Source organism: Rhinolophus hipposideros (genome assembly GCF_964194185.1).
Source record: "Rhinolophus hipposideros genome assembly, chromosome: 17".
Lineage (NCBI taxonomy): Eukaryota > Metazoa > Chordata > Mammalia > Chiroptera > Rhinolophidae > Rhinolophus > Rhinolophus hipposideros.
The window spans coordinates 10,322,185-10,334,351 of record NC_138063.1 but is presented as its reverse complement, the minus strand read 5'-3'; the positions used below and the strand labels follow the sequence as shown (position 1 = coordinate 10,334,351).

Genomic DNA, 12,167 nt, shown 5'->3' with positions numbered 1-12,167 from the left:
GTGAATGATAACTCCAGAAAATAATTATGATTTTACTCTGACTCACTGAGTAAAATAAGTCTGGTTTCCTCTTCATAAATGTAATGTGTGGCACTCATTTTAAGCACGTTTGGAATATGTTTTAAAATAGAACTACTTCTACCATACTGTTATTTTACTTTACAGTTAAATTTTACTGGTATATCCTTAGTTCATGGAAGGAAAATGACTGAAGATTTAGATGGATCTGAAAGTTAATTAGTATTATGTCTCCAAATAGTCATCATGCTATTTATTTGGTTTTGGGTCATATATATATATACACATATATATCCCCATTCATTCCCTTTAGCTCAGATGTAAAAAGAATTTTCTACATGAATTTTGGAGTGTGGGTAGATTCAGTGGAGAAACGCTAAGAAAGGAGAAAAGATTAAGCACTTCTGTGCTTCTGACAAAACGAGCCCAGGATGGGGAGGCATGTGGGCATTGGTAGCCTTTTTTTTTTCTTAAGTTTGATATTGTAGAATCTTTGCTTTGTCTTTTCTGCCCTTGGAAAACATGGCTCCTCCTTATTTTCTAAGGAGCACTTGCTCCCAAGTAGTTTTTTGGAAGCCAGAATGAAGTAAGCTCATAGAGCTGTGGTTTTTAAAAAAACATAGGTATCTACCTAATAAAAGAAGGGAAGTTGGATTCATGAATATGATACATTTTAACCTTTCAATTTAGTGTAAGAAGTTAAGCACTCTTCCCTTTTGAAGAGTTAAATGATTTGCTGGAGGAAGTCGTTTGGAATAGTATACCTGAAAATGTAGTGACTGAGGGAAAAAAATCCATTTAAAGCTAAGTGTAGACTATAAAATACATTAGCATGGTATACTGCTGTCTAAAGGGAAGCTCGACAAGAGCAGGGATAAAACTAATGATTGCTGTATTTCCTCCGTAGCAGTTACAAGGTGTGTGCTATTCCTCCTTTGCTGTTAATTAGTATGGCTGTGAAGTTAGAGAAAGAAAGGGAAAGGTTAAGAACGTTAATAGATAAAACCCCCGGATAGTTTAGCACATTTGTTACTATACTTTTGTTTTATAATGTATATACAGTAGGAGATGCAAATGAAAGAAATATCATGAATTTAAAAAAGCAGTGATATTATCAGCTCCATTTTACCATCTTTCCCTGTACCCCGCTGTTGACCTTCCATCATCTCAAGGCCCCGACGTTTGTAAATAACCACAAATTTTGTTGTATGGTCCTTACAGGATACCTCGTTTGAAAGTGACTTCAGTGTGTCTTTGTGAACATACACTGTTAGAGTTTTTTATCTTTGTAGATTATCAAGTGTGTTTAGTTGATTGGAGTTTTTTATGATACTTGGTATTAAAAAACAGAAGTGTGCCTTGGAACTTCGGGTTCAGACAGACCTGAGTTCCCAAGGCCCACAATGCTCATTGCCACTTGCTAAGGTAATACTGTAATACTGTACCCTGCAACTTCGTTTTAGGAATTAACTAAGATTACTCTTTATTAGACTCTGGATAAAAATTAACTTGATTTCTTTTCCCTGCTCTGAGCTCTATTACAGAACAAATGGACATGAGTTATATCTCTTTCCTTGAAGCGTATTGCTTCCTCTGGAAAGTGGGGTCAGTCTGCTCCGTTGTTGGGTATTTTGGGAGCACTGGGCTGTGCCTTGATTGGCTTGAACGTACATGTACATAGTGTTCAAAATAGTCATTGTCCTCGATTGCCAATAATGTTACTCTCTGTAGGGGGAAATGAGGCTGAAAAGGGAGTGCTTTCCAGACACTACTCTGAGGCCATTGTCTGACCTGTGATTTAGACTTATCAGTAATTGATACCACTTACATTAAATTCTTCAATAAAATGTAATAAAAGAAGAGCAGAAGAGATGAGAAGGAGTCCTGATGTTGAAAAGCAGTAGATTCAAGTTGTATGCGACAGACACACAATTTCTCGGAGCCTGTTTTTTGTTGTTGTTGTTTTTGTTTTGTTTAAATCTATGAGCTTGGGATGTGAAAAAAAGTGATTTCAAAGGTCCCTTTTCCTCTCTCTTCTGATAACCTTGAGAAATAAGGAAAACATATCCACTTCAAGTAACTTGCTTCAGCCTTGGCACTGTGTGTGCATAGACACCTATAACAGATGTTTTTCAAAACCAGAATTTCTTGTACTTTTAGTTTCTAAAACATCAAAAAGAATCATCCCTTGTTATTGCTAAACTGACCACTATAGTTATTATAATCATCAATAAAATAATTTTTATTAATCTTAAATTTTGTGATGCTCTGATTCTCCTCTGCTTACCTACATGGAACAGCTATGAAGAAATAAATATCTGTGGCCTGAATGAATATAATGTAACTTCACTTTAAGGATTTAATTGTAAGGTTTAAGAACTGTAATATCAATTTAAAGTAAAGTTGTATAAAATATTTCACCAGATATGTATTTTTCCAAAACCAGTTTTGGGTCTGTGCACATCTGATAACTTATCTGGCTCATCTGTTAGCATGACAAAGCTAAAAGTCTTTTATTTTTAGAGGACAGAACGGTTTTCTAGTTTTTTTCCTCCCTCAGAGTGTGTTGTCACCTTGCTCTCTGCATTCTTTTTGAAGGAAGGAGTAAAGGGAGGAAAGGTCATCCACTCCCCATTTTGATCTCTTATCTGTCTTTTAACTTAAAATTGCCTCCAGGTATCTGTTTCGCACATTTTAAGACCTGAGGGAAGTATATTCTAGGTGGACATTACTTCTTATCTTTCTCTGAAAGGGTTTTTGAATTGGCAGATACTGGTAATCTGACTGCTTTCCATATCTATTAAGAAAAAAATGGGACTCTTAGAAGGCTAAGGGTTAGAGTTTCCAAAAACAGAGGAGTTTTAATGTGTTCTGATCAAGAACTTGAGTTCTCAGAAACAATCCAGGCTTTGTTTGCTAAATAAGTCTGCTGAATGCTGTTCTTTTCTGGGAAGAGTTTGTGGGGTGGGCTGCACAGGGAGGAATATGAAGGAGGTGGGGGATGTAGTGAGAAGGAGTGAGAGGAATTTAAGATACTTATAAATCAGAATCAGTCCTTAAAAAGTACAGGTCTAGCGCAAAGAGTATAAATGGAGGCTCCATACTGTGTATCTAAATATTTAAGTTATAAGTAAGTTAACAAACTTAAATAAAATACAATCTCTCCTCCTACCTTGACAAATATACTTTTATAATGACCTGTATGGAGGAGGAAGAAACTTTCCTTTATCCTCAGGGTTTTTTCAGCTGGTCTGATAATCAAATGGACATGAGACAAGAGAAAACCAAATTTAATTACATACGTATGTACAGGAACTCCCCAAACAGGAGAGAGAGACCCCTATGCACGAGAGGTTCGGAGGTAGAAAGGGAAAATCAGTATATAAGACAGTCTGAGCTAGGGATGAGGTAAGATGCCTTAGGGGCTTAAAAAGGTCATTGCAGGACCATCAGAAGAGTAGGTGTTTAGTAAACAGTTACCCCTGCCCTACAGATAGGTCAGAAAAGGTCATCTCCAATTATCTCTTACTGTGGGCAAGGCGTCTAATTCAAGTTCTTCTAGGTATCTAGGTAGTTAAGGGAGGGGTAGAACAATCTGCATACCAGAGAGGCACATCTTGGGGTGACTTGTCATGAACGCTCGCGCCTGTAAGCATATTTTAAAATTTAAAATCCTTAGATCCTTTGGGATTCTGTGCTGGATATGGCAGCATGGGGAGAGCTGGCGCAGTGGCCCAGATCTCTTCTTGTCCCATCTTTAGCTCCATTCTTCACACTGCAGGGGTGTGGACACATAGCCCATACTTCTAAGCTCTGTCTGAATCAGGGCCCGGTTGGCACCCCCAAAGTAGAGGCTGTGCCTTGTCCCTGGCTTCACCTTTCCTTGACCTTCCCATAGCTTAACAATAGATCATCCCCCAGCAGCTTGAGCTAGGAATGTCCCATGTCCCACCCAGTTCCCTGTTTTAGAAAATTATCCTGAAACTTATGATTAATACTCTTAGGCTTATTGATCACAATCTCAGTGGTTTACCAGGCTACTCCCATCATTGTTCCTGGATTGTTGACTCCACCAGAGAGTGTAGCCAGAGGGAAGGCTCCATGCAGACCCCTGGAACCCTCACGTAGCTTCTGGAAGAACACCCAGATTTCCCCTTAAATGTCCCCAGCCGGTCTGAAAATGTGAAGGTAGTCTTTGGAGGTGTTAACCTGCTGCCTTCTCAGACCCCCAGTGCTCAGATAATCAACACTTATTCTATGACCCAGCTTCTGTGTGGGTCTATTGGCTGAGCGGCGTAGGCAGCATGAGCGCCGGGCTCGTCTGGCCTTCGGTTTCATGTCCACCCCTAGAGCATGCTATGGCAGGATGGGCCCCGGGAAGAGGCCTGCACAAGCCCTGAGAACAGATTTGGTATCATTTGGTCAGGGAATTCCGAGTCCTGCTACAGTTAGTATGAGGAGAGCGCTTCTCCAATGGAAATATAACGGGAGCCACATAAGTAGTTTTAAATTTTGTGGTAGCCACATAAGAAAAGGTTAGAAAACAACAGCTGAAATTGATTTTAATAATATATCTTATTTAATTCAATATATCAAAATTATCAGTTCCAAAAAAATTATTGGAGTTTGCATACTTTTTGTACTAAGTCTTCGAAATCCAGTGTGTATTTTATACTTAGAGAACATCTCAATTTAGACAAGCCCCATTTCAAGTGCCCAGTAGCCCCGTGGTGCTGGTGGTATCCGACTGGACAGGGCCGATTTAGGGGAGGGGAGCTCAGACTCCTTGTTCTGGAGCGGCCGCTTAGCCCCTGGGACTGAGGGCAGCATTCCTCTCCATAATGTCTGGTAGTGCTTTTGTCCTTGAACTGGTCCAAAGAACGATTGCACTTCTTTATATTTAGAGCTAGTTACCATTTTAAAAGGTAAAGATTTCGTATTTTTGTATGCATAAATCTAATGCAGGGTACTTGTTAAGAGTTTGTTTGCTTTTTTTTCTCTTCCATTTAAGCTTGTCAGCTGTCTTTTAGTCATTCAACTCACTACTGCTTTCCTTTGTTCTCAGGAGTCCAGCAGTCTTAGTAAATTTGTTTGCATAGATGCATATCCCCCCCATTGTTGATACATACTTTTACAAAAGCCAATGCTCCCATTTTCCCCTTGAATAATTACTAGAATTGTGATTCTTCCATTCTTTACTTTCTGAAGTCTTTGTACGCACTTGTAGATGTAAGAACCATCCAAACCTGTAGAGAAGTTGTATGAGTTTATTTGAGCCAAACTGATGTCAATGCCAGGAAGCAAAGACCTCAAGTACTCTGGAGACTGAGTTTGCAGCTTGTTTTTATGCATTTGGAATTAAGGAGAGCATGTAAGGAGGGTGACATGAAGGTGGGAGAAAGCAAGGGGGCAAACGGGTTACAGGATAGTTAAGATTATGTGCTCTTTTGAGAGTGGTTGTGCTTCCAAGGAGCCTGAAAAAGAGGTATTTCCAAGGTGTGTTAACCTAGATGTATAGCGAAATGATGGACAGGGCTGGCTTAAGGCAAAGGTAAGCCTTCACTAAAGAAGTTATATGCCTGGGGTGTGACCTCCCATCATGACCTACCTGCCCAGTTAAGAATTTATGATCAGATCTGTGAGGTGAGATTATAAAATAACATTATAAATATGATCAGATCTGTGAGGTGAGATTATAAAAATAACATTTTATTATAATAGATTAATTTTTTTGCCCACTTACTGCACTGTGTTGAATAATGTCTAGTGGGTCTTTCCTTCCTTAAGGAACTTTTTAAAAAAAAGTTGTTTAATTGCATGCGTATTTTAAAACTATGGCCAGTTCTACCAAATGAGGAAACATATCTAGAAAGAAGCATCCTTTTTTTGTTTGGACTAGGACAGCAGTTTCATCTATTTCAGGAGAGAGTTGCCACATTTAGAAGGGAATAAAAAAACACCCAGTTAAACTTGAATTTCAGAAAACCAACAAATACTCTTTTTTTAGTATAATTATGTCCCATGCAACATTTGAAACATACTTATACTAAAAAAATTATTTGTTGTTTATTTGAAATTCAAATTTCACTGGATGTCCTATATTTTATCTAGCAACCCTATTTCAAGACTCCTTTATTGTCTCAAAAATTGAGGACTGGACCCTAAGCAGCTTTTATTTAAGTAGGAAATCTATTGCTATTTACTGTATTATAAATTTAACTTCAGAAATAATTTATTATATTAATTCATTTAGAAAAATAAACCCATTCTTGTTAACACACATATTTTTATTAAAAATTACTTCTAAAAATAGGAAGAAAAGTACCATTGTTTTATATTTTTACAAATATTTTAATGTCTAGCTTATTAGAAGATAGTTGGATTTTCATGGCTGATTCTGCATCCAATCAGATGTGCTATCATAAAGACATGTGCCGGCTAGAAATCTCCACTGGACACTTGGGAGAAAATGAGAGTGGCAAAAGGCAAATGACATCTTAGACAACTTAGTATGGAAATAATTTTGGCCTTGGGAATCTCCTGAAAAAATGTCAGAGACCTCTTCTGGGCTTCCCCAACAATACTTTGAGAACCCCTCAACTAAAAATACTAAACCCTGTAATTCTAGCTCATGCTATGTAGATCATAGAGAATCAGAATAGACGATAAGCATTGTTTGTTTTAAGAAGGCCTAATGAATCAAATTGTAAAATAAAAACAAATTAGAAAATGATCACTCAGGGTTAGCAGTAATTCTTAAGTTGTTTTGTTTTGTTTTGTTTTTTAAATTTAGCATATGATTAGGTCTATATCCCATCATCCAGCCAGATAAAAAAATCAGCCAGATAAAAAAATTAAGCCAGATAAAGAAATCAATTTCAACCTGTCAAATAGGCACCTTACTCAGCTTTCTGTATAGAATAAATTTTATATAGCTATTTAGAACAAAGCTTAACATCTTTTATTATAGAATTCAACAAATAGTTTATAAGACAGTCTCTTTAAAATGCTGACTGGATGGATTGAATTGGATTTATTTTTAAGATATCTGTTCCAGGCATAGTGCCTACTGCCTGGTATTTAGGCTTGGGTAGTTCTTAAAATTAGTATGATTATACTCACCTGATTGTCATCTCAAATAGAAAAAGTATAGAAGTAGGCAGTAGGCCAAATATAGGATGTACAGTGAAGTAAAACTTAAAGATGACTTCTTCAATTGTTTGGACAATTGAGAAAATGAAAGAGCCATTAACAGAAATAGAACAGGAGAAAGTGCTGGGATGAAGATGGTAAGTTCAATTTTGGACAGGTAATGTTGTGGGGTAGCTCAGGAGAGAAGAGATGGCGGGTGATGGGGCAGAGGGTTGTTCACAAAGCAATAAAACTACTTCCAAGGAAGACAAGATAGGGAGAGAAAAGAAACTGACAAAGAACAAGTCTCTGAGGAATACTTGCCTCTGGCATAGGGAAGAGGAGATGAAGGAAAAAGGAGGCAACAGGAGAAAAGGTTTGGAGAGAGCTAGGAAGAGGCTCGGTGAGGAAAACAATCCAGTGAAGTGAGAAGACTTTTTCAAGGGTGTATGGTTAGCAGTATCGAGTGTTGCATTGAGATTGAGGAATGATGATTGGTTCTTCAGTTTGGAACTACAAAACTTGGTTGCCTTCCAGAGAGTGTAGTTCGTTTATTATTTCAGGTTTGGAGTTGAGAGCAGTGAAACAAAAAAGTTCTTGACTTGTCTGGGACGACCCAGAAATTCAGAAAAGCTAGATCTGCGTGGTTTTTTCCTCCCTCTCCATTATTGTTTACATGTGTGTGAATTCAGCTGGCTGAGGTAAAGCTAAAAAACTTACTCCAGCAGATGTCACCTCCTCAGATAGTCAACCTTGTTTTAGAGTGACGTGTTTGTTTTTTAAATATAATGTTTGTATTTTAGGGAAAACATTGGCCTTTGGGTCTGAAGATGTGCATTCCAGCTCTGCTGCTTGCTTAACCTTTGAGGGCCCCATTTCCTTCTCAGCTGAATTAGCGTTGGGCTGGATAATCTGTAAAGCTGTGCTGAAATTATATGAAGTTATGCACCTATGACATTTGTCTTTTCTTTGTTTTGTTCTGTTGTAATAGGTTCACCAAGTTGAAGAGTCTTAACCTTTCCAATAATCATTTAGGGGACTTCCCATTAGCAGTCTGCAACATCCCGACGCTGACGGAGCTGAATGTGTCATGTAACGCCCTTCGAGCAGTCCCGGCAGCCGCTGGCGTTATGCACAAGTGAGTACTTTGACCTCACTGCAGAGTGTCCCCTCAGAAACCCCCGGGGAGCTGATCAGGCACATGCGATTAGTTAACTTGTTATGTTGGTCATGTAATTCTTGGCCCCAAATCAAGGCTCTAGTGTAGAGTTCATTTGTTAGCTTTTATACTCAGAATCTTGAAAAAAAAAAAAGTTAAAATATCCTTGTTTAGAACTAAATGTGACTACAGATGAGTGTGTCTAAACATGGGAGGAGGGGTTACTTTCTCATTCTCTGAGTTAGGTTGAATTCTAAGAGGTTAATTTTTTAAAATAACAATGAGATGGGTATGTGGGTATTTGATTTCTTCTATGGCATTCACACTGCAGTTAGCTCCTGTTGTTCCCATTTATGCCTGTCCAAGTTGGGAAAATGGGTCGTAACTTTCATTTTCAATAGATGACTGAGGTGTTTATCGCTGATCTTTTCTCTCTGATGTATTATTGCCTCAAGCCCTGCCTGTCCTTCATGTATTTTGTAAACTATAGTACATTTTCTTTTTCTAGTAATATCTGTACTTATGGAACTAATATGTTGATAATAAAGATGTGAAAATGACACTCCCTCTTTATGATTCTTATGTTTTCCTTTAATAGCTTACAGACATTTTTGTTGGATGGAAACTTTCTCCAGACCCTTCCTGCTGAGTTGGAGAACATGCATCAGCTTAGTTATCTCGGTCTTTCTTTCAATGAATTCACTGACATTCCAGAGGTATTGGAGAAATTGACTGCTGTGGATAAACTTTGTATGTCTGGAAACTGTATGGAGACCCTTAGACTACAGGCTTTACGAAAAATGCCTCACATTAAACATGTGGATCTAAGGTAATGGTTTTTAAGGGATATATCCCATTTGAGTGGTTGGCTTATATTTGGGGGTTAGTTTATAGCCCTTTTGGTGACATTCTCCTGCCAAGGCAAGCAGGCTGGGTAGTTGCAACTCAATTTTATATTTTTGCCCAGAGGGAAGAATAATGATTAATAGTAGGGTTTGCTCATACCTGATACTTGCTTTACCATTTTTCTCATTGATGAATGACCATGTCTTGAAGATCTCATTTGGTTTTGTAAGTTTGAACCCAGTTTTAATTTGCATGAATAGACAGAGGCCATTGATTCAGAGAGAGCTATTTATGGTGAATGAAAACTATCATTGAGAGCAAACTATGTGTTTTTCTCTCTTAGCCTTTTCTGTGGCTTGTGGCATTTGACATCATTGAACATCTCTCCTCTATCAACTTTTTTTTTATTTCCTTGGCTTCCCTTAATGTATTCATTTAATTAAATTTATTAATTTATGTAACTTATTTATTTTAGTTTTCTATCTCTCCATCCAAGTGATTCTGCCTTTAGTTTATTGTTCTTCACAAAATTATAAAACTCATAATCTCTTGTTAGGCCCGTGTTTGTTAGCACCTCCACTCTCACCCCTTGCAAGAGCAGGGGACCTGCAGTTTGAATCCCAATCACACTAAACTCCAGCTGGAAACCACTAACACAATCCTTGCTGCAAAGATGCTCAGTAATCATCCTTAGTAAGTCAGGTTCACTTTTAGTTTCTAATGCAGAATGAAGCAGTGCACAAGAAGCTATTCTAAATTTTGATTGATGACCACATACTAGCCATCTTAAATCTTGGGTGAGATAGTTAATGTCTCTGTGCAAACTGTGTTCTCATCTCTAAATTACAGTTAATAGTAGAACCTGATTCACTGAGTTTTAGAAGGAATTAATCTCACACTCCCAGCACGTGTGCTCGTTTTGTTACTGTTACCTGATTGAGGTGCTTTTCTACTCATGGAACCTGCTCAGCTGTCATTCTTGGCGTCTTTACACCTCTCTGTTTGTCAAAGGTGGTGGTTTTCCTTGCTTTACTACCCATTTTCTTCTCTGTTGGTAACCCAGACCCTCACTCAGACCTGTCAAATTTCGTCAGTATAAAGTAACACCATCTTTTGCTCCCCTGTCTTCTCCATTCATGTGGTCTGGCTTTGGAAACCCATTCATTCCTGTCCCACCAAGAGTTGCTTGACTTAACCTTTCCTCAGACTAAAGGAACCAAGCCTGTCACACGTGGGAAAGTGATAGCAATTTTTCAGACCTAGAATTCTTAATTCAAGGAGTACAAATGGTTATAATTTATCTGACTTTGAAAACTTTCTGGAATGTGACACGTGAGGGAATTGAACACTTTGTATTGTTAACCTTCTTTCTAAATTGTTAACATTATTTGTTAACAATGTTAAGTCACTCTAAGTCACTTCGATTTAGAAAACCTAAATATTTGAGAATTTAAGCCCTTTTTTATTCAGCCTGTTAACCTCAGGTAACAGGCCTGAGAGGATTTCTGAGTTACCTGGTACATATAAGAAAACATCATTTTTCTTGATCTCAATTAACTTACAAATAAGATCAATCTAATATGTGTAAAAGTAACTATTCTTATTAAAAGCTTTATAAATTCTTCAGATTTCTAGGTCTTTTTAGATGAGATCAGTTACAGGATATTTAAATACAAAAATAGACTTTGAACACTCTGTAAATGTTGAATGATCGTGAGTAGATAACTGCTTCCATCTAGGCCACTGAGCTGAGGAGGGAAAATCTGGGCAGATTCACTTCTAATTTTGCCTTAACATTTTAAATTGAAGCTAGTGGAATGATTTAAGAGGAGTTTCACTTAGTTTCTGTAAGCAAAGGGCTAATTTTATTGATTCGTTTTTTTATTCCTTCGGATGAAAATGTTACATCCGATGAAAAGTAGTCACTTTCCTTTGAATCTTATTCTTTTTCTTCTATTGGTGTTCTTTGAGTCCGATATTATTTCTTCTGTGGCATCATTAATAATTCCTCCTTAGTCACTTCTCTTTCTGTTTCTGCCGTGGTGGCTGCCTGTGCTCTCAGGGCTTCGTCATTCACCTTTCGTGTCCGTGTTAATGATTCCCCAGTCTTTCTCTAACCCTTCTTTCTGTTCTTGGAAGCAATTCTCCTTTAGCTGCTAGCTGAATAATTTCACTTTGCTTTCCCCTATTGATACATTTAACCAGATACACGTGACACAGAGTTCGATTTATTTTCTTTATTCAGCCAGTTCTTCCCCCTGGATTCTATTTTTGCTGATCGTGACACCACTTCATTGGTTATCCAGACACAAAACTTTGACTCTATCTCTAGTTCACTACCAGATTCTATCAGTTCTTCTTTCACTCTAGTTTCTCTCTTTGTCCCTTCCTTGCCTTCTCACTGCTCTTATTGTGCCCTGGCTGAGCCATCTGCTGCCTTTATGCAGCCTCTCAAGCAAGCACTGTCTTGCTCAGAGCCTTCAGTTCTCTAGGTCAAGGTGTTTAAGCACTCCTGTCTGGTTTCCACTAGCCTGCGCGTCCCTTGAGGAGGAGGCTCTAGCTCAGAGCTGCTCAAAGTGTGGTCCCCTGACCTGTGCTGGCAAGCCGACTAGTTCATACTTTTCCATGATGAGGTATGTATAGAAATTGAGACTTACCATTTTGGAAACATAGTGATTCGGCATTGCCACAATATCCAGGTTGGCTCATATAGAGATGTAGGCACATCTCACTGTCCAGGGAATAGACTTGTTTCGGTGTTGGTGAACTCACTGGGGGTGGGAGTTGTGTGCTGCTTGTGTGCTCTATGACTGCACATCTGTCTGTGATGGGTTAGAAGTTGAGAGAATAGGTCTACACCAAGGGTAACTTGAGAAGCACTGTTCTTATTGATCCTTGAGCCCCCAGTGTTGGCTCTTAGGAGGTACAGTACTCGGTAGGTATCTAGCCATAGCCCCACTCATCTCCCGTACCCTGCACTGTGAGGGACCCCTGCGGTCATGCATGAAGCACC

General features: G+C 38.4%; 1 protein-coding gene across 1 annotated transcript in view; it reads left to right on the top strand.

Annotated features, from left to right (window-relative positions):
• The window catches only part of PHLPP1 (PH domain and leucine rich repeat protein phosphatase 1), a 178,887-nt gene that overhangs the window by 119,567 nt on the left and 47,153 nt on the right, over positions 1–12,167 (top strand). The window contains exons 5-6 of the mRNA XM_081078097.1: positions 8,141–8,287; positions 8,907–9,137. Coding sequence (XP_080934223.1) covers positions 8,141–8,287; positions 8,907–9,137 — 378 coding nt within the window. The remainder of the gene's footprint in view (positions 1–8,140; positions 8,288–8,906; positions 9,138–12,167) is intronic.